This window comes from Haliotis asinina, chromosome 4, assembly GCF_037392515.1.
Source record: "Haliotis asinina isolate JCU_RB_2024 chromosome 4, JCU_Hal_asi_v2, whole genome shotgun sequence".
Classification (NCBI taxonomy): Eukaryota; Metazoa; Mollusca; class Gastropoda; order Lepetellida; family Haliotidae; genus Haliotis; species Haliotis asinina.
The window spans coordinates 75,494,325-75,521,197 of record NC_090283.1 but is presented as its reverse complement, the minus strand read 5'-3'; the positions used below and the strand labels follow the sequence as shown (position 1 = coordinate 75,521,197).

The 26,873-nt window shown below is 38.1% G+C and overlaps 1 protein-coding gene across 4 annotated transcripts in view; it reads left to right on the top strand.

The window, feature by feature from the left end:
* The window catches only part of LOC137281884 (FERM, ARHGEF and pleckstrin domain-containing protein 2-like), a 130,553-nt gene that overhangs the window by 26,897 nt on the left and 76,783 nt on the right, over nucleotides 1–26,873 (top strand). For all 4 annotated transcript variants that reach the window (XM_067813574.1, XM_067813573.1, XM_067813571.1 and 1 more), the window contains exons 2-3: nucleotides 8,306–8,410; nucleotides 23,531–23,681. In XM_067813574.1, coding sequence (XP_067669675.1) covers nucleotides 23,583–23,681 — 99 coding nt within the window. In that variant the 5' untranslated portion in view covers nucleotides 8,306–8,410; nucleotides 23,531–23,582. The remainder of the gene's footprint in view (nucleotides 1–8,305; nucleotides 8,411–23,530; nucleotides 23,682–26,873) is intronic.

Here is a 26,873-nt window from a genome sequence, read left to right as displayed (position 1 = left end):
AACTACCAATCGGAAAATGTGTAACAGTTTTGCTCAGCATGGCTGATGATCCTGATCGTTGTGAACACTGATGGTGGAATAGTGGCTGATTTCCCGGTCAGATCAGAAGTGGAGGGCGCTTATCTCAAATGAGAATCGGGAATTTGTAACAGTTATAGTTGAAAAACAGCTGATTGAGATCTTTGTAAAAGCTGAGTTTCTTCGATTAGTTGTGCGATTTCCCCCTGTCTGTGTCTGTGTAGAGGTGAGAGATGTGTTAATCTTGACTGCCAATCAGAGAGCTTGTTACAGTTTTAGATAGCTGGTGCAAAAATTGCCCAAGGGTGAAGTAGACACGTTTTTGGAATGACAATTCCCATTCTTTAGTTCCTGTAGCAAGGAATGTTTTCAGCTCTATATATGTCATTACCTTGACAGTTGACATGACAGTTTTCTGCTGACAATTGTTTATGACATTTGTTCATCCTGACTCACAAATTCTCATCAAGCTGAGAAGAGAAAGATGTCCATTTGCCTTCAAACGCCACCAAACTGACATCTTCCGCTCAAATGAATATAAGGAAAACCATTGTTTTCACGATCTGTATAGAGCATCTGTCAAGGATTGTTCAAGAGATAGTTTTCCAATTGTGGATATTGTTTTACTTGTTTTGAATTGTACGTATCGATGATTAAATAGGCCTGCCTGAATTAAAAATGTTTTAAATCGACTTTTTTGTCCTTGTCATCAGTCTTAACTGTCGGTTAATTCATGCGGCTCTTAATAGAGTTTGGATATCATCTCTTGAGGTATTATTGTTGAAAGATTGAAAATGTCGTCCATGATTTAATGCCTGTCAGCTCATCTGTAAATTTAAAATCACTTAGCTGTAACATGGGTTTGGATGTGTCCATTAGGGGCAATGATCTATTTAATATTTGACTTCAGTAGTTTATGGAGGCACAAACACAAAACCGTGGGAAATGAATTTACAACAAATGCTATTTTTTATATCTGTAGGGTATAGTTTCAGAACACAGTGACAGTTCTTATGAATATACAGCTGACTGTAACGCTCAGCAACTTGTTATTTGCCATTAACTCAAAAACTTGTAGGCAACAATACAAAGTCAGCTGCATAATGCAACTCAAGGCCTAGCCAAGCTAATCAAAAAAGAACTGTGACTCAGTGAGGATGGTAAGTTTTCGTTAAGGGAATTTTTGTAAGTGTATGAATAAACATAAAGATAATTACTTGACGTGTTATTCCATAGATTCATTTTTCCTGAGAAGGATCATAGTCTAGTTCACATGATTACCATGGTAACCACTTTACTTTATCATCTTCATTATCCTAAAGTATTATGCATGATGTGATTCATAATATATTTTATTGACATTTATGATTTGTGTGCTTTTATGCCATGTATAAATACAAATATATAATGCTGATTACACTGTTGAATGTCACAGTGTAATTATCTTTTCATGATAAGAATATGATGTCTAAAAGTATCGGAAATACTGACCGTGATATCATCCATATTAAGTACAAGGTCAGATAGTAGTTAGTAGTTGTATGGATAACAGTCCACATTGTCATGTGTGTAACAATCAGAGTCTTTGAGCAGTATTCCAGCAATATCACACTGGGGCACACCAGAAATGTTCTTCACACATTAATTTGTACCCATGAGGAAAATTTAACGTGGCCGTTTGATGTGAGGAATGAACACTTTAACCACCAAGCAACCCCACTGTCCGTCAAGTTTTCTAGAAAGTCTAAGTCTTGTCATTCTATCAGTCTATGAAAGTTTGCTGTTATAAACATGTAAAGTAACCATGGAAACAAGCATTACAGGCAAGAACTGTTTAGGCCATATAAAAAAATGTGAAATGTTTCTCAGGCATTGGCGCGTCACTTATATTTGTGGGTGTAACTATTTTTATTACTATTTCTGAAAAAAATTTTTTTCACTACAAGAATGAATGTTACTGAATCTACAGCTCAACACTTGCTAAACTTCCCAAGCTGTATTTCTGAGAAAAAATAAAAATGTGTTCCTCCCTCGTCACTTTGTTTCTGTCGAAAATTCCCTCGTTACTTTTGAAAAAAAATGTGCCCAAGAAAAGTTTAATTTTTTTATGCAGCCTTCGATATTTTATTTTTCAGCCATGAAGCTGCCAAAAGGACCGTAATACCAAAAGTTGCTTAATTTCTGTTTGACATATATAGTTCAACTCGTTCTATCAAAGAACATGAGTCTTTAATCCTTTTCATAGCTTTGTTACTTGTTGTAGATAGTCATAATTGTGTGATAAATGGATTGAAAAACAACCTTTTTGAAATTTACAAAACAGTTCCTTGATTGCTCTTTAAGAGCATTGCATGCAGGCCCTTCACTCTCTGGTTTTCTTGTAATTGCTCTTTAAGAACAATGCAAAGTTCTCGTGTTCTGGGAACAAGGCCTGTGGCTGTTGACTGTGAACAATACATATTTCCTTTTTATGTTTTGTGTGTTTTCTTCCCTCGCACAATTATACCCCACATAATTCTTGTAAGGTTAGGAATCCTGGCATCAAAGCCCTTCATCAAGTCACGAATTCTATTCATTCCTGAGATCATGGAAACCCTGCAGAGTGTGAGACAAATTCTACTTTCTTGTGATGTATTATACATGTCACAAGGACCCATGTCCCTGACTGCTTCAACTGAAGGATACATTGCATGTTTGGAGGAAAGTAGTATCTCCACACCAGATGGGTCACATGGGCGTGTAAGGCAATGCTATTGTACTGCATCATGTCTGTATTCCCCAGGCTAAAACACATTTATCCCCTGACTAGAGATCTGTTGTGTGGAAAGTAGCATGTGCAACACCTCCATCTGGAGATATGATACCACAGGTGGAAGTGCTCCCTTTGGAAGCTGCAGTTTGATTGTTAGCAGTTGTGTGTTGGCATTTGGAATAAATAAAATATTTTCTTTGTATACACATATACACACTAGCATATACATGTATTAATACGTAGCTCACCTAACTCAGACTGTATTGACAAAGCCCCTGTCAGTGCATGCAGTTTTCACTGGAGCACTGTCACAGAATTGTATATGTCCTTGTACAAGTATTGTGGTAGTAAAGCTCACCCAAATGGGGCATGATGAAGTTGTATTTGTACCAGCGTGCCCGACTGTCCAGGACAGGTTGTTTTCGGCACAGATTGCCAGATTCTCAAATTTACCTGCCTGATGGTGATGTTAGAATTTTAGACATACATCTATGAAGATATTTTGTGGGCAGGTAAATTTGGGTAAGGGTTTTACATCTAACAAGCCTTGTGGTTTGGCTGAAATTTTTGGGCGTTTCATACCGTTATTGATTCACAGCAGTAAAGTCTACTGGACCATTGGTGTATCTTGGATGTGTTTGCAGTGGATTTTCCCCTTGACACACACATAGGAATCTTCTAATCTTGCTGCAGTTCAGATGTATCTTGTGATGCATTCTGCCAGTCCACAATGTTGTATTGATGATGACATCGTTATGTACAAACTTCGCCGATGAATTGTCACAAGATTACGCCATACCTACATTGGAAATGAAGGCGAGAGATGATCTAATGATGGCAGCACAACTGGATAAATGTTATTAACACTAGAAATTCATCTTGGTAATTAAAACCAGGATATACAGGCGTTTAGTCCTAGAAGCTAACAGTTACACACTGCATATGGTATAGCAAGTCTTTTATTAGAAATAATATTTGTCTTTGATATGTTGATAAATAGAGACTTCAATAACAAATATGGGCTTCAATATAGTTAGAAATATATACTCCAAGATATCAATAAATATACACTTCAATATATTAATAAATATGGACTTCAATAGGTTAATAGATTTATACTTCAAGATATTAATAGATATAGACTTTAAGAATTTCACTTCAATCTATGAATAGATATACACTTAAAGATTTAAAAAAATAAAGATTTCAGTATTGTGATAGATATGGACCGCAGTATATTAATAATTATTAAATTCCATGGCCCTCTGAAGGCCCATTGTTAAATCTAAAATAGGAAACAGACATTCCATCACTGGAAGTTTTTATGTTAGCATTGAGATTGTATTGTACAATGTCCAAATAGTCAGAGATACTGTAATTGTCATCGTTACTTGGAGTCATGGTTAAGGGTTATTGGACATATAAGAGAAAAGCTTTGTTGGGCATTGCCTTTTCAACCAGAAGACCAAAACTACCCTCATTTGGGCCATTGTTGACCTGAGGGACAGTGTGGTCACTAAAGTGACTTTCATCACGCGATGGTCCAATTATCCGAGATTGCTGTAAGTTATTTAGTGGTTGCTCTGTCTTCACACAATACACTGCCATCTGTCAGTGTTAATGGGGCCATCTCTGGACATGCGTGATGTAGACTAGAGGCACCTGCTTCTAACAACACTCATGGACACATGGAATGTCTGGTACGTCCATATGCGGTATGCGGTCACTGCTTTATAGGCCAATAGGGTGAGTGAGTGAGCGAGTGAGACATAGTTTATTTTTAGGCCGTTTTTTGCTGCAATATTCCAGCAATATCATGCCTTGGGATACCAGAAATTGACTTCATGCGTTGTACCCACATGAGGAATCAAACCCATCATTATGAGCAAATAGTGTAGGCTACCCCATTGTCCCATATGTCAGTAGGGGTTTAGATGGGTAGCCAAATGGTATGGGTATTCACCTGTCAGACCAAAGGTCTGAGGTTGATTCTAAAGGCTTTTGTTTCAGCTGACATGTCAACCATTAGGCTTTGTTTTCTGAAGTTTTGCGTGCTTGTTGTTACAATATCTAACTTGTTGAAGTACCATTAAGAAGTACCATAATGAGAAGCCTTGTCTAACGTTGAGTAGTATATACTGGACAAAAATAGTTAATGATATTTGAAAATTTTGAAATTATGAATAATGATGTATTTATTTGTTGACCTTCTCATAAAAACATGAATATCCCTAGTGTGAATTGTCCAGTATATTTGTTACCTGTATGCTGTCAGTAACAGTCCTTACCAGGTTCAGTAACGAAAAGGATATCTGACATCATTCTTATTGTGAATTAGTATTAATGACATGTTTAAAGCATCATAAAATTCACGAACTCTCTCATTCTTACTCAAAAGACATAAACAGCAAAATTATGGGGTTCATGTTGATTTAACATAAAGATATTTGCAAAATATTGTGAGGATGTTATAAACAAAATGTCTGTCGATGTCCATTCATCCACAAACTGATAACAATCAAGCAGATCGTGATGGCTTGCCTAATGTTGGTGTACAATTCGATCCTTTCAAGAATGAAGTCAGCCTCACTGAGAACTCATGTAGAAGGAGGTCATGCTCTGCTTTCATCAGCTACAACCAATTTACTGCAATAACTTACAAACTGATGGACGTGTTACCCCATGATAACCATCCTGTATTGATCCCGGCTTCTGGCAGCAGACTGATGGCCAGTACAAGGTGAAGGTCACTTTGCTGCAGCAAGCACCATTAAATTGTAATTGTCACTGAAGAGAGTGATTTCTTATTGTGCAGTTTGTGTCAAGATTGTTATCGTGTCATGGGTATGTTGTGTCAGCTTGTGTTGTAATTGTTAGGTCATCCTGAAAACTTCTCAGCTTTCATTCAGATGTATCGTCAGTTCATGAAGCAAAATATTCATGACATTGATTCATTACCCATTTCCACATCCTCTCACTCCATCATCCTCACTCAACCCGTGAAGGTCCTGGGGTAGAATAGGCCTTCAGCAACCCATGCTGGCCATAAAAGGCGACTATGCGTGTCATAAGAGGCGACTAACGGGATCGCGTGGTCAGGCTCACTGACTTGGTTGACACATGTCATCGATTCCCAATTGCGCAGATCGATGCTCATGTTGTTGATCACTGGATCGTCTGGTCCAGACTTGATTATTTACAGACCGCCGCCATATAGCTGGAATATTGCTCAGTGCGGCGTAAAACTAAACTCACTCACTCACCATCCTCATTCACTTCAGTGTCGCTGCACGAACCAGCAGCCTCCAAGTTCAGAGGGTTAGGAGGGTGTGATGTCTCGGAGGATTAGACTGATGCTTAATCAAATGTAAAGAATTTTGAATGGAACAAGTAATTTCTGATCTGGGAGAGGAAATCTAAGCACCTAAATGCTTCATTTAGGACTTTAGCTTTGCAGAAAGGGGTGGGCATGTAAAAGATGCAGGTTTAGGAGTCAAACTATGATGCTATACTGGCAGACATACAACTAGTTCAACCTGATCACCGGGGCCTCAGCCTTCAGAGGAGACATCATGTTAATGGGATCTGGCAGCTAGAATATCATTATGGTGCAGAAGCTGATGAATACAATTAGGAATCATCTAATTCTTTATAGTTTCATCTACATATTTTCACCATGTCAAACACCATCCATGTTGACCAGTCCTAACTGAGTGAATTTAGTTTTATGCCACTTTTAGCAAAATAACTAAACTCATGGAAGAAACACCTAAAATAGGCTTCATACATTGAACCCCATTTGGGGAATAGAACTTGGGTTGTCTGTGTGACAACCAAAATGCTTTAACCACCAGCCTATCCTACTGCTCTTTAACTGAGGATTTGTGTGTGTTGCGGCGATGATGATGATGATGATGATATTTTACTGTCGGGTAAGATGCATGCCCAAAAAACATTCAGGAGTAACAGCAACAACATTCTAAAAAAGTTAAATTTTAAAAACTTTGGTACGAAACTTAGCAAGCTCAACCCTTAATATACACCAACCCCCACGTAACGGGAGACTGTCTCACGTACACGTTACGTCCTCTACTGTTAATATACACCAACCCCCACACCAAGCACAGATGCATTACACTGTGGCCTGAGAGGAAGGCCATATTCAATAATGCTGTCATATTAAGTGAAGTGTTGTGTTAACTCATTGCCAAGCTGCTTGACATATGATGTGGAATAGAACAGCATTATGTTGAGCTACTTCTGTAGTGATTGGTCCATCTTGAGGGACCACTTCCAGTTTCAATTATTGCGCTTGAAAATCAAGTGGTTCAAGTATGCGATAACCGTGGTTACCATGCACAAGACTTTGGTTTTATTCTCCACGTTGATGACTCAGTAATTGGCCCTACTATGATGGTCTAATGCTTCTCAAAAAGTATTCATCAAGGTACAAGGAGAAGTTACCCCCATATAAGGGGAAAAAACTATATCTTTGTGGTTTCTGATAGGTTTTGGGCAGGTGATGTGTAACTTAGCCCATTTGATCATTTTGTCATCAGTTGGAGATTCTCTGTATTGTTGCTACTTCTGTCTGCTCGGTAACGTTGTTGTCTATGGGTTTCATCAACATTTAGCTGATATTTTAAATGTATGAAAGGTGAAAAACTGTTCTAACTGGTGTGAGGAGTAGCCTAGTGGTTAATGTGTTTTCTCATGCCAATGACCCAGGTTCTGTTCCCCACATAGATACAATATGTGAAGCCATTTTCAAGGATATACCACAATGAAAATGCTGAAATATTGCTGAAAGAGGCATTATACTATACTCACTGCTCATGCTGGAGAGTTTAGTAGCCTTGTGATGAATGTGCTTTTTCATCGAGCCAATGACACGAGTTTGATTCCTCACAAGGGTACAATATGTGAAAGACGTTTCTGGTGTCTCCTACCATGAGAGTGCTAGAATATTTAAGAAGGAAACATTAAACCAAACTCATTCACTCATTCACCCACTCTCTCACCCACCCACCCACCCACCCACTCACCCACCCACTCACCCGTCATGCCGTTATCAAAGTTGAGTACATATTTGAAACCACAATGCTATGACAGTTAGTGGTTGGCTGCCAAGCTTCAATAACAGAAAAACATTTAGAATCAATATTAATGACATGCAGTTGTTAAAAGAAGAAACTAATAGATTAGATCAATCCAGAAACTTGACCACTTGCTAGGCTAGTTGTGAAAGGCATACACTGAATGACTATTTAACCTGTGGAAGTGGTATTGGTTTAGCATGCATTTGTGTAGGGTACGCCAGCATGTTACAATGGCTTGACAACTTATCTTCATTCAGTTGTGTTTGTTAATCACAGCATCAGAGTAGGAAGTCATTAGAAGGGATGCAGGAATCTCATATCCTCCATATTTCTGGGCTCTTTTGTTGTATTGTCACCAATGTAACAATAGTCTGACAACTAATATTCATAGCGTTTGTTAATCAGGGATTGTACTGACTTACGTCTCTGGTTTCAGGTTCCATGTTGGGTGGGATATAGCTGCCACCGAACTCAGTCAGTGTAGCCGAGGTGGATTGGATTACTTGCTCCCGAGTTACACTGGATCGAGGGTCACCTACAGGTGAATATTGCTCGTGTCATATGACAGTCTTGTGACATCATAACCACCATTGAGATTTGTTGTGTACTTTTGTACAGTTCTGGTCATTTTGATGTTTTGTATCATGTCTTGTTTATATGTGACTTGATTAATAGGATTATCGATTTTTACATGTGTTAGAGAACACAAAGTTTGAGATCTAGACTACCAGATGTTCAACATCCATTTAGTGGAATCCGTGTTAGCAGAATGGATTAGATTACTGACTGTGTGCTAGTGATAAAATTCCCGAATCTGAGAGAGTAAACTTGAATAGTGAATGAGACTCAACTCAGAAATTACCAAAATTGTACACAACTGAAAACGTGTACATAGGTTACATTTGACATCTTTCAAAACGTTGCTGTGTATTCATAACATGTTGTCACTAAATCCCCTTTACGTCACATGAGACAACATACGTATGAAAGATCCATTCAGTTTCTTTAGCTGCTGAACAGGAAAGTTTTTAATCAGACACATTCGTCAGAAGTCTATCCGGTATGGATTCTTGTAGAGGATGGTGAAAGAAATGAGTAGTTTTGTGGAAAATACTCAATATTCAAAGTTTGGATGTTGCTGGCGAATATAACAGCTTGATGGTGCCCTATGTGAATAGTTAGTTGGGAAGGAAATAGATTCTTCTAGAAAAAGACCTGTCATTACAAATCACACAGATGTTTCCTAACTGTATCTATTTCCTCAACAAGAATCATCAGCACTGATTGTATAGATACCCTGAGGGTATCTTCGTGACATTTATTTAGTCTGTTTTTAGCCCATTATGACAACTTCATATGTTGAGGCAAGCTGTCAAGATATGGGATCTGTGTACAGTTCTACATTTTATTCATCTGCTACCAGCTTTAAAGAGAGTATTCATTCATTTGTGATAAATTCTGGTTAAAATTAGTCTTCAGCAAGTTGTATGTGCCATAAGAAGCCTTTACAATCAGGTGCTGAGACTCACCAACTTGCTTCATGCATGTGAGTGTCCTTGTTGTATTGATTGATGCTCATGATGTTGATCCCAGGGTTGTCTAGTCAAGACTTTATTGCCTACAGACACCACCATGCTGCTGACAATTGCTTACTGTGACTTTCAACAACAAATTAAGAAATTTCAATGATAGCTGTTAGCGGATTTGGTGTTCAGTCATGACAACATTGTGTTGTACTTTGTAACAGAAGGAAAAGTTCTCTGTTGTTTTCAGGCACTGTCACTGATACAAAGAACTTTAAAAAATAATTCCCTCACTAAAACCGTTAGAGTATTATCCATGAGTGTTCGTTTTGCTTCTGTAAACATGTTGCAGAAGGATTCTTACGTGTGGTATCTCTGTCGTGTTTAGAAACAACACTGACAAAGGCAGAAAATATACCTTCAGACATATTTGAGAGGTATTCGGTTACCTCCAGTTGAACAATGCCATGAACCCTTGCAAACTAGAAAGAAACGTTCTCAGCATTTTAGCAAAATTGCACCTGTGGAAGGTTTATGAATAACATCCACTTAGTGTACAAATACTGCATAGATATTTACAAATTTCAAAGAAATTCCTCGGGGAGTCTGTTCATTGATATAAGACGAGTTGTGTTGAAAGTAGCAGCAGCCTGAACCAAACTGCACTGCAGGGCAGATGTGGTTTGCTTATTTGACTACCACCATCCATGGTTCATGCTTGGAAGATGTTTTCCAGCATATGTTGTATGTTGAACTAAAGACAGTGTGTGAAAGCAAAACATTGTTGTTTGAAGTTCAGCTGACAGCCCACTGACTGTAACTCAGGTGTGAGCAGTCATGTGGAGAATAGTATCTGCAACCTGATTGCTCATTAGGGGTGTTGTCACACGTGAGTCCCACCAACTTGCAAGTGAAAGAAAAATACAGAGCAGGTGTGGGAAACTTCTTCCTGAAAAAACAAGCATTTTTATACTTGTTTCTTTTCTTCAAGATGCCAGTAAAAGTCAAATAAAATAGGAAAAAAACTTGAAAGCTAAAACATTTGATTGGCTGACAATTCAGGTGAAGTACTTCTGCTGTGTTTACACAGGCAGTGTTATTATGGGGATGAATAAGCAAAAACAGTTTATTTAACAGTTAATGAGTTAAGAGTAATATTATGTTTCTCCTATAGTTCTTTTGACATCTAGAAAAATAACTTTAAAAGTATATTTACAAATTTGCAAATTATACTTGTGTACATTTTATTAAGAATATACAAAAGAATCAGTCAGGATGCTGATTCAGGTGAGTGAGTGAGTGAGTTTGGTTTTCACTGCTTTTATCAATATTATGACAATACCACATCAGGGAGTGCCAGAAGTAAGCTTCACTCATTATGCCCATATTGGGAACAGAATGAGTGTCTGGCTAAAGGATGAAACTAGATGTATGGATGGGTGGACTGTTTTAAATAACTGACCCTTGGATCATTCACTAAAACTGGTTTCTAAGCAGGGACAGTTAACCCAGATACTGGGGACAGGTGGGTAATGAGTTGGACCCGGGATTCATTCTCAATATCGAGACTCGTTATGATCATGTGACTGACTGGTTAACCAACATTACATAATATTCCTTTGTTTGCATTGTACATGAGGAATTAGACATAATTACTGTCACTTCCCTCAAATAATAGACATGGTTAAGATATTGAACAGCTCGAAATTCTACTTTCCGAGCTTCAGAATATATTGCCATTTTGGGTATCCGGGTAGGGTAGGGTGAGGTAACTGAGGAAAAGTTGGACCAATCCCAACCCTAGTGGTTTCAATGTTTCAAATTAAAGTTTATCCAGGATAACATGGAGTAATGCAATAAGTTCTTCACCTGTATTGTTCGTTTTCCCTCAGTTTAACAGCACAGTCAACTGTGGATACTTTTTGTAGGTGTAAAAACTCCCAGTCCAACAGACTAGTGCTATTGTACCAGTAGACAGGATGCAGTTGGCCCGGTCCAACTGCCTGCTTCCTGGCCCTGTGTGGACTATGTGATACAGATGTTGTATACAACAGCCAGATAGACATGCTATTTCCTGCTCTAGGTGTGAACTTTGCATCACAGATATGATATATATAGTTTATACATCGATTGATTACCATAGTCATCATAATAATCATCCATGGTGCCTCAGAAACCATCACAGTGCATTCAAGGATTGGACGCTTGTTACATATCTTCTAGACCAGGAAGTAAAGTTCATTTTGTCCATAAAATACTATTCTAGACTTGGAGAAAAGGGTCCTAAATCTGATTACCTTATTTTTATACATTCCATATTTCATTAGCAGACTCACTCCGAAGTGACTTGTCACCATTCCACATAGAGATCTACTGTTCATGTAATACATGCTAGAAGGCACAGATTGTCCAATGGTCAAGATGCTGCAATTCACTGTGTAGAGTTGTTTCCCTTGAGCATGCTTGAAACATACGACTTTGGGTTTGAATCCCAGTTCGGCCACATTGTTTCTTGATTTTGTTGGCAGCATGTCCATTGGTCTTCACCAGAATTGCAAACTTCTGAGATTAAAGTCATATGCTTCATTACTGACTCACCAACTTTGTGAGTGCCAATCAAACAATTCTGGGTTTTCTGTCAATTCAGGCTTTCTTTGCACGTCAAGCGGACACGCAGTGCACGGGTTGAAATATAAACCCATTGCCTGATGTCCCAGTCCAGCATTTTTTCTGTTGGGCCAGCAAATTTTTATATCACGCTGTACCAGTGTCCAGTTGACTTTGCAATATGAATCATGCTGTTTATTTTAAAAATCAACTAGAAAATTGATTGGTGTGGTGGAAACAGTATCAGGGCAAGTGATTTTACATGTGTTACTGTGCTGGTGGACACAATCAATTTTAAAGTTATTTTGACCCCAGAAGTTATATGATTGGAATAATGTGAAAGGTATCTGCAAACCTAGCTCACTTTCTTATTCCTGAGATCTGGGTTAGAATATTAGCTTTCATTAACCTATGCTTGTCGTAAGAGGCGACTAATAAGATTGGATGGTCAGGCTCGCTGACTTGGTTGACACATGTCATTGATTCCCATTTACTCTGATCGAACCTCAAGCTGTTGATCACTGGACTGTCTAGTCCAGACTCGTATATTTACAGACATATATCTGGAATATTGCTGAGTGCTGTGTAAAACTAGACTCACCCATTGAGAGACCTGCTGTCTGTAGACTTTGACTTTTGCTTCCAAATTTTTAGTTGCTAAACTAGAGTAACTGTATTGCCCAACCATTTTGAAGGGAAGCAAATTTTATGAGTATTTATAACAAGTCTATGATAGACATTACAACATGTAAACAAACATGAGGGCTTGTGCCTGAATAATGTCATCTTGGACCTATCTCTGAGGTGTTTACATCAAGTTGCTATGGCGACAACTTCACCAGCATGTCCACAAAGTTTTAATGACACACTTCCTGTTTAATTAATTGATCAGTTTAAACAATTTGGTAAAATAATTTCAATGCTTAAAGTGAGATGCTAAGAAGTTATTCATGGAAAGTTTATCGAAGAACTCAGGACCCATCCATATCTGTTCATTCTCCTGCCTCATGGATACCAAGATTAAACTGTTCAAGTGTGTTCAAATTGTTGTCTCACAGGCAGAAATATGGGGAATGTGCGCTTTGTATATTGAATTTATGCAACACTTTGTTAGATGATGACGTCATACTAAGAAAAGCAGTAAAAACAGGATACTAAATCAGTTTGTGTAACATCAGTGTTAAGGTGAGCCAGTTGCCATGATGCAGAGTTGTGTCCCATGGGCACACCAGGAGCATGTGAAATCATTTCTAGGGCTGTCATCAACACAGCCATACCTGTTAGACTGATGAAAGTGTAAACACCTGACACTTCCATTAGGAGTTTCCATCCATGTGTAGCAGACGTACAGCGACCTGACTGGAATACTGTTGAGAACGTTTCCCCACACTCACTCATTATGTAACACTTTGTATCGATACAACATGGAGCATGTATTGTATCGTTTGGAGTGATTTTGTAGTACATAATACACTGTCTCATCTGTTGAGTCACGAGATTGTGCTTGTTTCCTATGGATAGAGCCTTGTCTAGTCAGGTTCACTGCAGAATAATGTGTCTGGATTGTGAATCCAGGTCTAACTGCCAGATGCTGTCCTAGTCTATCTATAAAACCAACTGTCAGGACTACCACCAGCTGTCACACACACACATGCATGTACAAGATGCATCATAAAAAGTGAAGTTATCCTGAATGCTATATTTCCCTGTACTTCACATCACTCCTTGTGTTCATACAGACTCGTATCACATCCACTAAATGTTGTGATGCATCAATGCACACACACTTTGCTTCAGCTTACGTGTATTTTCCTCTACCACTATCAAAGGAAACTGAGGCATATTTTACTTTGAAGAGTTGCATACCTTCAGTGCACCCGGATTCACCTCTGAAATTGAACCACATTTTTCTATGAAGACTTGCATAGCTTGAGCCACAGTTTACTAGGAAGAGTTGCATCTCTTGTCTGCACAAGGATTCACTAGTGACATTTGTTCCACAGTTTACTAGGAAGAGTTGCATCACTAGCTGTACAATGATCCGCTAGTCATGTGTTGGAATGACATATTTTGCTGCTCTTATAATAACATACTGATTGGTCACAAAGTTCTATCTAATCTACATTCTGTTTCCTTGAGAAATGAAATCGTTCTGTTATTTCATATAAACTTTCTCCTATCACATGAATGGTTCACAGACTAGGCATACATTTACAGCTGATTGCAGTTAAATGTTGCCAAATCCTAAAACAATATTGATTAGTATTCAAAACTTGCCTTTCAGTATTACTCTGTGTCCATGCTTGAAATAGAACATTAAAATAGATTCTACTTGAAATGAAGAGACAGTTGACAAAGCTTTATTAACTGTTTTCCAATCCTCTGCTGAATTATGTTTAAATGAACAAGAAATTGCAGAATTAATGCTGTCTAAATCATGCTTGAAATAGATGTTTATATTGCTTGATGAAAACTGAAATCCAATTATTTCAGTATTGGCTAGGTTGAGATTTTGTCTTGTCTGTTTAAAGCTTTTTGCAATTTTTCAATGTAATTCTGAAATTTTTAACGATTCCCGGTAAATTACTGAAATGGGTTGACATTTCAGGTACACAGTGCCCTGACAGTCTGATATGGGGAGAGAAAAATTTAAGTGTTCTCTATTGTGTGTAGTTGTTTCATATCATATTAATAGCAGTGAATTGGCATAGTGGTTAAAGCATTCACTCTTCAAACTAGTTTTGATTCCAAACATAGATATGTGAAGACCGTTGTGGTGTCACCCTCTGCGCTTTTGCTGAAATATTGCTGTCCGTTACTGGTGTCACTTGATGTGATATTGCTGGAATATTGCCCAAAGCAGCATAAAACCCAACTCACTCACTCACTCACTCACTCACTCACTCACTCACTCACTCACTCACTCACTCACTTTTTTGCAGGCCAGATATTTTACTGGTCTTCTTCTTAGGGCTGGACTATTCATGCTCCGAGCCAGTATTTCAACATGTTCACTAAGGGTCCTCAAGCATTATGCAGACTGTGTCACTAACCAGCCACTTCATAATAGGTTCCAATGACTCACAAGAGGGTAATTGTGTTGGAAGTGGACACATAATCCTGCATTGAATTGTCCATGACCTGTAAAGTCACCTTTGCCCTACGCAGCGATATGTCATCTCTATTAGGATATTTGATTTTTCCGGTGATAGAGATCCAGTTGAATTGCCTCCACTGGCATCAGCCTGCTGATGTGTGGGAATTACTAGGAGGCAAGCCAACGAGGTTTATCTGCTCATTGTAATATTGCTTTGAATTAACTCATTTCCGGGGTTTACATTGCACTGAGATAAGTGCAGAGGTAGATAGTATTCACCGCTCTTCACTGTAGGATTTTACTTTTCCTGCCTGACTTTTATAGTTCTCAGGGTGATGGGGTAGCCTAGTGGTTAAAATGTTCACTCATACACCAAAGACTGGGTTCTATTCTACACATGGGTATTTTCATCCATCCCATGTCTGTTATCCTTCCATTCAATATCTATTTTCCATCCATCCATCCAATGTGTATTATCCACCCATCCAATGTCTTTTATCCCTCAATCCATCCGCCCAATGTCTAATAACCATCCATCCATCCATTCAAATGTCTGTTATCCATCCATCTATACAGTGTCTATTATCCATCACCCCATCCAGCCATTGTCTGTGGTCCAGTCATCCATCACCTCATGTATTCTATTGTTTCATCCATCTATCCATCACCTCATGAGGAACAGCAGTGGTTAGGTCAAGTGATTAAAGTATTGTTTACCACACCATCAGCCTAAGTCAATGTGGATATAGGGAGTGAAACCTATTTCTTAAGTCCCTGATGTGATATTGCAGGTAAGCTGCTTAAAGTGATAGTGAACACTTGCTTGCTCACACGCTTCCTCACTCACTCACTCCTTCCTGCCCTCACTCACTCTTTCACTCTTTCACTCAGTTCATATCATTTGTTGATATTGAAACTGATCCGTCATGTGATGTGAACACATTGCAGTGTGTCATATCTGATATAATTTCTCTGACCCACAAATATAGACAAATTGATTGTTTCTGTGCATGTCAGACAAGGCTTTTCTAGGTGTACCATTACAAACATTATGTAAGGTCTGTACAGAATATTCAGTGGAGCTGAATCTCCAGTCTAGAAACCATCTAGATGCAGTTCTTCCTCATGCAAGCTCTTGGACTGACTAATAGGGGAACAAAATGGGAAACATTCAGCAAGGTTTTGTGAAATGTTTGTGTTTGTGTCTGGCTGAGACAATGTCACGCGAGTACGCCTGACCTCTGGGTGTCTGCCTGCTTCGTCACCAGGGGGCACTGGCTGAGTTTGAGATATTTGACACGTGTTCCCCGGTGACAGTTGTGATGAAATTCCCAAATATGATGTAACGATTGGTCAGTTACAGACACTGCTTGGAGTGACAAGTGACAGTCTTCTCGGGGAACACAGAGGTCAAGGTTATAATTGATTCAGGAGGCAGAGGTCAGTGAGGTCTCTTGACACAGCCAGTAGTTGTTCATTGTGGATGGTGGTGGTGATATGGCTTTTGCACCTGTTAAATATCAAAGATTTATTCAGTATTGAAAATCAGGATCAAAGCAGCATTTCATATGATTTTTTATCTTTACCACTACCCAGAGCATTTTGTAAGGAGATTTAATAGGTCTTTTCATTCCAGTACAGTAATGGAAAATGTCATGAACCCAAGGAATTTCTAATACTGTTAATTTTCAGGAAAGAATGTGTTATTCACTGAATTATTTTACTGGATTTGAAATGTATGACTTAATTTATGTCTTCCGAATTGCACCACTGCTTACTACAGCTGTAACCATGGTAATGGGGAGTCTTGTGTCACACAAACACTCTAAGTTCTTGAATGATGGCTCGTACATAGGACATAGCTGTCTTTCATAAGTTAGTGACTAGTTTTACAGGTGTTCATGCAATAATGAAGACAATAAAGGATTTTGTTGAGTCTCAGATACCGTTTACAAGGACTTGTAGATCCATCATGTCACTTGGATTTTACTTCCATGTTAATGTTAGGTGGAATGATTTGATATATTTATTTGTTGTTGCTGCACTGAAGTGGCATTTAGAAGTTGATGTAATGAAGAGGAACAATGTTTATGAAAAGACAGGTTGAATATTTACTGGAAGGATATTTGAGCTATACAATTAAAGAAATCAAGATTATTAAATCCCCATGGCTTACAATCATTGATTAACGATGTTCCTCTTCCTCTACAGTACATGCTGCAGTGCTCCTGTTCTAATTATCAAGCATGTAAGGATTTGAGTCTGGACCAACCAATCCAGTGATTGGGCAACAACCCACACCATATGATGACATAATAAATGTCCATTGACTTGAACATGTGATCTGTCAGTTACCTGTAAACATGAGCTGTGTTACAGATGTAAAACTCCAGAATGGCAAGAGAGTGTGTTTGATATGAAATTAAAAAATGAATAATGTGAAATTACTCTAAATAATTCAGAATATTTAGGCAAATGTTAATTAGTGTTAAATATCACAGCAAGTGTGGAGCTATCATCAATGGAAGTGCAATAGTGAAATAACATGAAACATGAAAATATAGAATAATGTGGCATAGTGTGAAAATATGAAAGTAGAATATAATGTTGCATAGTGTGAAAGTATGGAACTGGGGTATATTGTGGCATAGTGTGGAATATCACGGAAAAGTGTTCCTGATGCACTTGGCCGTATACCAGTTGCTGATGCACTTGGTCGTATACCGGTTGCTGATGCACTTGGCCATATACCGGTTGTTGATGCAAATGGCCACATACCAGTTGCTGATGCACTTGGCCGTATACCGGTTGCTGATGCACTTGGCCATATATCAGTTGCTGATGCACTTGGCCGTATACCGGTTGCTGATGCACTTGGCCATATACCAGTTGCTGATGCACTTGGGCGTATACCAGTTGCTGATGCACTTGGCCATATAGCAGTTGCTGATGCACTTGGCTGTATACCAGTTGCATTGCTAAAGCAGCATAAACATAATCCCATTTACTGAATCCTGAATCGCTGATTCAGCTGAATCTGTCACTGATTTATCAAGCCAAAATCTTTGATTCATAAATCATGTTCAGGCTGCCAAATCATTCATTCCTGACAGCTTTGTTAAAACGTCTGATGTGTTTATTTGGATTATCACACAATCTGTGTGATAAATGGAAAGAACTATTTCTGTTTAAACCTTTCAGGGATGCTGTTTTAGTAACCTCGTGGAAATGTTTGATCTGTAGACAGCCTTCCTAGTCATCCCATGTGTTGGGTGAAAACAATACACTAACACACGGAATGACAGTAATAAACATGAACAAGTCATACGCTGGTGAGAACAGGAGCAATCAAGATTATGTTGCAGATGGGGAATTCTATTAAATGCACTTTCAGAAAAAACATGATATTCATGATGTTGCTGGTGCATGATAATGTGAAATAGTTTTTGGAGTTACCTTTTTCACTGATTAAATTGCAAACTGTTTAACACTTTCAACACTGCAGATTCCGCCCATGATATCATGACTCCCCAGACACAGTATAACCACATCATAGGCGAAATACATCAACGCGTAACTTCATAAACTTTACCACACAAAACACTCAGTTATTAAATTTCATGTTATTATATTTTATCAATAGACTCAGAATTATTACCTGTCCACAGCAAATAACTGATGTTGAGAGTTTCTTGAACAGAACACAAGTTTATTCAGTAGTATTTTGGCCTTAAGGCCTGTGATACAGTTATTAATTACATGCGATCATAAACATTGAGAGTTTCCTAGCAATGTGTAACATCAAACAAATATTCACACATGTTCATTGAAAGCTTCAGAAAAGGGATGTTTTCGTTTATTTTTCATATAGTGAAAAGGATATTATGTTATTATTTATAATTTATGACGTCAGTATTTATCCATTTACAGTGATGAACACTTCAGTAATGTGTGTAGGATTATTTTGCAGAAAACTCCAAATTTTATCAAATTGAAAAAGAGTTTTTAAAATAATTTGATAAACATGTATTGGAGTTTTTACGTGATGTATGCATGTAAATTTGGTAGTCAACATATTTTATAACCTGATAACTCCATTATGAATATAGGCTCCAACTGTCACGCAAGCCGCTGGGAATTCTGGGAACCCACAGTGTGATAACAGCCCAGGTGCCCATGTCACAAACTGATTATAGTGCGGCAACTGTCGTAAGTCTGTGTTAAAGTATGGGAGTCACGATCACCTTAGTGCTACAAATGCTTTGTGCAGGGTTTGCCTTAAGCAAAAAAATTTAGGAGTCATCATGACACCCTGGTGTCATGAGAAGGAGTCATGGACATGTTTAGGGGGGTTATGTAAAGCCATTTTTCACTATCCATGCTGATAAATTTACCAGTGATCACGACACCCTGGTGTTACTTGAGGGAGTCATGGACATGTTTGGGGGGTCAGATACATACAGATTTTCTGCATCGATACATAAGATGTAGGAATCATGGCGACCCCTTGTATTATGAGAGGGAGTCATGGACATGTTTGGGGGGTCAGATACATGTTTTTTTCTCTGTCATTAATGGAACCCTGGTGGTCCAGCAGGGAAGGAGTTAAACTGTCAGCAAGTAGACATGTGCCTCATGTATGCACCGGCATGCTGTGCTGACATGATATGGTGATGGAGTGTTGATAATGATAGCTGCTTATGCAGGGTCAGGTAGATAAGGCTGTAACCTGCCATGGGATTCAAGTGAGGACTGACCTCATTCTCCACTGGAGGTCCAAGGTGAGTGAGTGAGTGAGGGAGGAAGGTTTGCCCTCATCATCGGCAATGCATTATGCCTTACTCCCACTGATGAACTGACAGTGACAGTTAGAAATACTGTTTGAAATTAAATACTGTGTGATATTAAATCTTGTTGATTCATTTTTATTCACGTTTTTTTTTTGCGGTAGTTTAGTGTTTAAAGCGTTTGCTCGTCACGCCGAAGACTCAGTTCAATACTCCACATGGTACAGTTAGTCTGTATCACAGTCCCTGAACGCATGTTTTCCCTAATGCCTAGTGCTCCATGTAATGCTAAACTCCTCAGTGATGCAAGTTTATACTTCTCCAGGTAATCTCCAAACTCATTTGGGTTCCTTTTCAGTTCAAATAGGTTTATTTACATAGTACACTTTTACAGTGAGATATTTGTGAGTATTTTTATAAAATTAACAGTGGTAATTCCAGATCTGCCCAGTGATAGATATTATATCGCAACCAAAGAATGTATGTTATACTTGTGACATTTTCATGTTGGTCTATATATTATATTAGCTGATGTTTCCAGCATGATATTACTTTGACCATGTAGGGAAAGTGACAGTCTTTATCAGGACAAATGTTGGGTTCGAACCACAGATAAGATGCCTAAGGGAGGCAACCCAGCATGGTGACTTTCTACACCTCATACACCAGGGTTCCCAACCCGGTGATAACAGTAAATAGCTGCAGGGTGTCCAAACTCATTGTCTGTCATGCCAAAACCCAAATATATCCAAGAATGCCGCTGCATTATCTAAAATGGGTTGCAAGCCTAGATTTCAACAGTTTCAGGATAATTAAGGATGTTTCTTGATTCCTTTTCACTGTATTAAATGATTATAATCAATGAACCACATTTTCCTTACAATGTGTTCGTTCAGAGACTATATTTTCTTCTTAAACAGTCAGTGCTCAGCCAGCAGTAATGTTGTACAAATCTGTCTGGTCATGTTATATTTGAGTTAGCATCTCATGACATTCTGGAGTATTTTATCATATGTCTTGAAGTGTGCAGCCATGTTTGTTCAAGCTCTGAGCCTACAAACTGACATTTTCTTGGTGGCCAGAAGCAGGAATACTGACACCTACCTGACATTGAAATCTGTAAAATCATGTTCTCATTTGTAATTGATATGTTTGTGCTGACAGACAGAAACCTATCCCTCTGTCAGTATTGTCAAACACCAAGCTAACATTTCAATATGAAGGCAGAAAAAACTTCCATGACCAATCCTGTAAGTTACGACCTGTGTGCAAGAGCCTCTGAGATAAAGGTCACTGCGACCTTGTGTTGAAGTAAAGCTGCATGACGAACTAAGTATGTACCTTTCTGCCTGAAATGACCCAGACATGTTCTTTGAAATGACATTGATGTGTTACCCTTCACCTGTAACGACCAGGAATATAATCTGACACCTGTACTGTCACAGGTATGGTACACTGCAATAAGACATGTAATACCATATGCTTGCTATGTGCTATAATACCACAGTTTTGCTACATGCTATAATACCACATGCTTGCTATGTGCTATAATACCACAGATTTGCTACACACTATAATACCACATGCTTGCTATGTGCTATAATACCACAGATTTGCTACATGCTATAATACCACATGCTTGCTATGTGCTATAATACCACAGATTTGCTACACACTATAATACCACATGCTTGCTGTGTGCTGTAATACCACCATTTTGCTACATACTCTAATACCACAGACTTGCTACATGCTATAATACCACAGACTTGCTACATGCTATAATACCACAGGGTTTCCTGTGTGCCGTAATACCACAGGCTTGTTATGTGCTATAATACCACAGGCTTGCTACATACCATAATACCACAAGCTTGCTATGTGCTATAATACCACAGGAAATAAACCCTTACTCACTCACTCAAGCTAACTTGTTCTGTTCCAGAAAATTAATGTTTTAGTGGTCTGTGTTCAGATGCTACTTTTTGTTTATTTATTGTTTTATTTTCCGTGAGATAAATATATTTCTCAGACTTGTTTATAGTCTAAAATGATATGACCAAGTATTTTGCTGACACAGCAAAATTGACCCATCTCTTAGACTGGTTATGCAGTTCTTTATGGTATCTTTGTTCATCTATTATGTCATATGGTCATATTCATTGAAAAACATGACAAATCTATTCATGTAGCTTGCATGCTTTTCTCCCTTAATGACATAATATCACTTCGATATTGTACAGTGTGTCATTTACGACACCATCATACAAGTATAAAACTCTAACTTTGGGATATATGACATAATTTATGACAATTCTGACAATAACCGATGCTTAATCAATTTCCCCATGAAATTTGCAGCCTGGAACTCGCTGATGATGATGACAAACTTGCACTTAATATACGAGATACAAATTTGTCTTTGAGAAGACTCATGAACTAGCTGAGAGTTGGCTAAGACTTTTAATTACTTCATTTCCTTAAGAATGTTTTCCAGTCTATCCCATATTGCTTAATGATTCTTCTGAGGATATATTACGAGCACAGCTTCAGCAATCAATTGCCCCTTTGAACATGTTCAAGAGACATTAGAGTGATGAATGGTCTTCTGCTGGTGATTAGCATTGAGACCTTTCTTCTTCATCTACTCAAGCCGTGACTTTTTACGTCAGCTTCTTCGGTCCTCCGAGGGGAACATGTTCATGGAAATCTATTTCCAAGGCATGGAATAAAACCGGAACGTCAAACACAGGACGAATGCTATAGATCATGTCTTATTGCCACTTCTAGAAAGAGAGCCAGAGTATGGCAGTCGTGGTCTTAGTGATTGTATGAAGCAGTAGGCCTTACAGAGTTACTCCCCTTTGACAGGACCTCTTAATCTAGTGTGTGTATTCCACAGCGATGGAATTTTCCTCAGGAATGTGGTTGATTTTCTACATGAAACACCTATCTTAAATAAAATTATAGCAGGTGTTAGGATAGTTAGAACATTAATCAGAAGCAATTCTATATTATAAATCAAGTAATTCTTGTTATCATGACACAAAATAAAAACAGTTTCTTGGAGTGCTGAAGTACTTGTGCACTACAGTTGTGATTGCAGAGTGTAAATCCTTTAATGGGAAGTTATTCTGTTTGTCCTTGTACACACTTTGTGTGATGACCTGGGTTTAATTCCCCACATGGTAGAAAATTTGAAGCCCAGTTCAGGCATCTCCTATTGTTATATTGCTAAACCAGGACTCCTCCCCACTTGGACTATGACAATGTGCGATGTGTTTTACAGTGTGTGACAGTGTGCAATGATGTTTTACAGTGTGACAATGTACAATGATGTTTTACAGTGTGACAATGTACAATGATGGTTTTACAGAGTGTTGACAATGTACGATGACGGTTTTACAGCATGACAATGTACAGTGATGTTTTTTACAGTTTGACAATGTACAATGATGGTTTTTCATAGTGTTACAATGTACGATGATGGTTTTACAGCGTGACAATGTACAGTGATGTTTTTACAGTGTGACAATGTACGGTGATGTTTTTACAATGTGACAATATACAGTGATGTTTTGCACTGTGTGACAATGTACATTGATGGTTTTACAAAGTGTGACAGAGTTTCTTTTTTGTGTTTTCAGTGTGAGAGGATGTTGATATGACGGCGGAGACCGCCGGACAGTAGCCCCTGGGATGTCGGACCCTCTGTCCCCCAAGTCTCCCCGCAAGGGGAAGTTCGTCAGTCTCAGAGTCCAATTCCTGGACGATACAGTTCATGCCTTTCAAATTCCGGTAAGTCATACAACTTTTCAGAAACAGTTTAAAAGTCAAGACAGTGGAAAACACACCACCAGCCATACTTGAGAAAAACTGAGAGACAGGGTAACCTAGTGCATGAAGTATTCGCACATCACACCAAAGACCGAGATTCAATTGCCCATATGGGTACAATGTGAGAAGCCCAATTCTGGTGTTCCTGGCTGTGATATTGCTGAGATATTGCTAGAAGTGACATAAAACTGCACTCACTTCTCACTCACAGTGAGAGAGCAACTGAAGTATGAGGTATATAAAGAACGCAAAAGAAATAGCCAGACATTGCAAACAAGACACAGAGGGCATAGACTTTGCTGTGTGATTCCCTCCATTTCTGTTTGGAATGCTCTTTAAACGATGACCTCAAGAAGTCGCTATTCTCAGATATTGATAAAATTGGAAGACAAAAAAACACACCTTATTACACCTACACAATTAGCTGAATAAAACTATGTGTTTATCTGTATACAAGTATATGAAAACTACAGATTCAGCACTTAGCATAATGTTGCTTCCAACCTGTCAATCAGACTTCAATCAATATGTGAATAGTAATCTGTATAATATTTGCACATGTATGACAAGCACACCTTGCTCACTTTGCAGCACGTCATATATATACATCAACACTATAAATATATATGTTTCTACAATGTCAGGGTTCCATTCCAAATTCATCCCTATAATGTAATACCATGTCGCACAGGTGGAAGGTAGCCACAATTGTTGCACTTGTGCCCAATAGTGTTGGGAATCGGTTGACATCTCACATTTGATGATTATTTCATTATCAACATACAATCATCGAAAGAAGTTGGTTAGCAACATTTTCCAGATTTTCCTATTCAGGTTGTTACTGCTGATATGTATAACATGATGCAACTTGCTGCTTTAAAGTGAGGACCAATACATCATGAACATACACTTCCTGGAGTCTTCAGGAAATGTTCAGTCATGACGTTTCAGTTAGTGAAGTGACCTTTCTAAGAATTAAACACATTTTCAGGCTCTTGACTACATTGAAGAAGTGTTCCATAATCAAGTGTCTCAAAGACTATAAGAGTAGTTCCAAAATCGCTTGTGTTCGATAATGAGAAAATGCGATCAATTGCTTGGTTGTTTGGTCACTGCAACCAATCTTTGATTATTTTAATTTATCAGAACACCACTAGTGTCCAATCTCTTTGTCTTTTGGACAATGAAATGTACTCTTCAAAAGAGAAGGGGAGTGATTGATTGACTGTGATACATCTATCAATTTTGTCATTGTTGATGTGATGATAGTAAATGTTTTGAGTGTGCATCACCACTTGCTCTTAATTATGACCATGTTTGAACAGTAATCGCTCAGTGCATGAAGTGAAGAATTCCATATGTACAATTTTCATTTTAAGAAAAATACCCAGAAACAAACCCTAACAATTCTGTAATGCAAAATTAATGGTGACTTATCAGTGATTTAGAGACCATCTTGAAAACTGTTAAAATCAAGAATGAAGTCCATGTATTTGTGTGGAAATATCGCAGTGTGCTTGTGCATCCCATGCATTGTGGTTAGGGATGATGATAAACAGAAATAGTGGTGCGTTCATAAGTTCATCAAAAGTTCTTTCAGGAGTACATATCTAAAGCTAAAAAACTCAATATAGTGAGAAAAATCAAGCATATTTTCAATTGAACCATAGTAGATTTTGCAAGTTACCTGTTTCAAATAGAACCACACCAAGTACATGTATTCATTTTTTCTGTCCCCCATCCTTTGAAACTGTGCAGTGAAGTCATTATGCAGCACACTTGAGGGGAATTGTGTTGTCTTTGTGTATTATGTCACTCTTTCTATAAATAGTGTGCACATATTCTTTAGGTTGGTTGTGCTGTGCTGGTTTTCATTGGGATTTAGCAAGCTTCTTGTCCATGTCTATTCTTCACTGGTTTGTGCAGACACAAAGAGACATGTAAAGGGAACACTGTATTTTGAGAGATACAGACCCCAAACTATTTTATGATGTCAGGAGAAACTGCACCAAGCATGACAGCATTTCATGCTGGACTTGAGGACTTGATTACAGTAGATAAGAGGATAAAATCTATCTAGATAAAATCATGTAAAACTGGTACAGTGAAAAATATGAACCTAACCACCTTGCCCAAACCTCCAGACATTGCTTTTAAAGGCCAGATCAATTTTATTTTTTGTTTTACGGATCCTCCAGTTTGTAGTTATTCAGGACCTAGAATAAAAATGATAATTATTTTGAAAAAAAAGAACTTTGTTGTTTTGCTGGACAAAAATGTAAAGTTACACAAAAATATTTGTAGACTGCTTTTTTGCCCCATATACACTTCATAAATTGCCCAAAGTACAATACTTTAAGTGTTTAAAAGGAATATTACTTTGACTGGTGCTCTTTCATTTTATTGTTTTCCTTCCTGCCTTTAGGTTTCTGAGGACAAAATCTGTAAAACAAGAAATAAGCTTGGTCTGGCCTAATGGAAGATTAACGCAAACCGAACAGCACTTTGACCTGTCTGTATTTTACCTTATCATTTATAAACGCTTGGTTGAACATCATTGTATCTAGTTTATATAGCAAGCAGAACTTACTGCCACTGATGTGTTAGCCTTGACTTAATGCTTGGTTGGTTAGTTTCTTGTTTAATGATGCACTCAGCTATATTCCAACCATATGGTGTGAGTCTGTTGGGTAGAAAACTTGTGAAAGGCTGTTGGTTTGTTATTTCTGACATTTATTTTATGTCAAAAGTCTTCAGAAGTCTTCAAGATTACCAAATTTCTATCTGAAGTATTCTAATGGTTCAAGCATTTGCTTGTTAAGCCCATTCCTGGTGTCTGCCGCTGTGGTATCGCTTGAGTGGCATAAAGCTTCACTCACTCACTCAGTCACTCGCTCACTTCTTCCATAAAACTATATGCTCATATTTCTTTGTATTAAGAGGTGCTGAGGTGTTATATTTTGTGTATTTATATATTTTGTATTTTTAAATTTAGTAAGAATGACTTACATTGGTCACATTACGCCATGTTTTATTATTCACAGTTTTGGTCAATTAAAATAACCTAAATATATTATATATTTCGGTTTCAGACGTAACTATTTGGATCAAAGGAATTATAACTGTAAACTAATATACATACATATCTTTGTC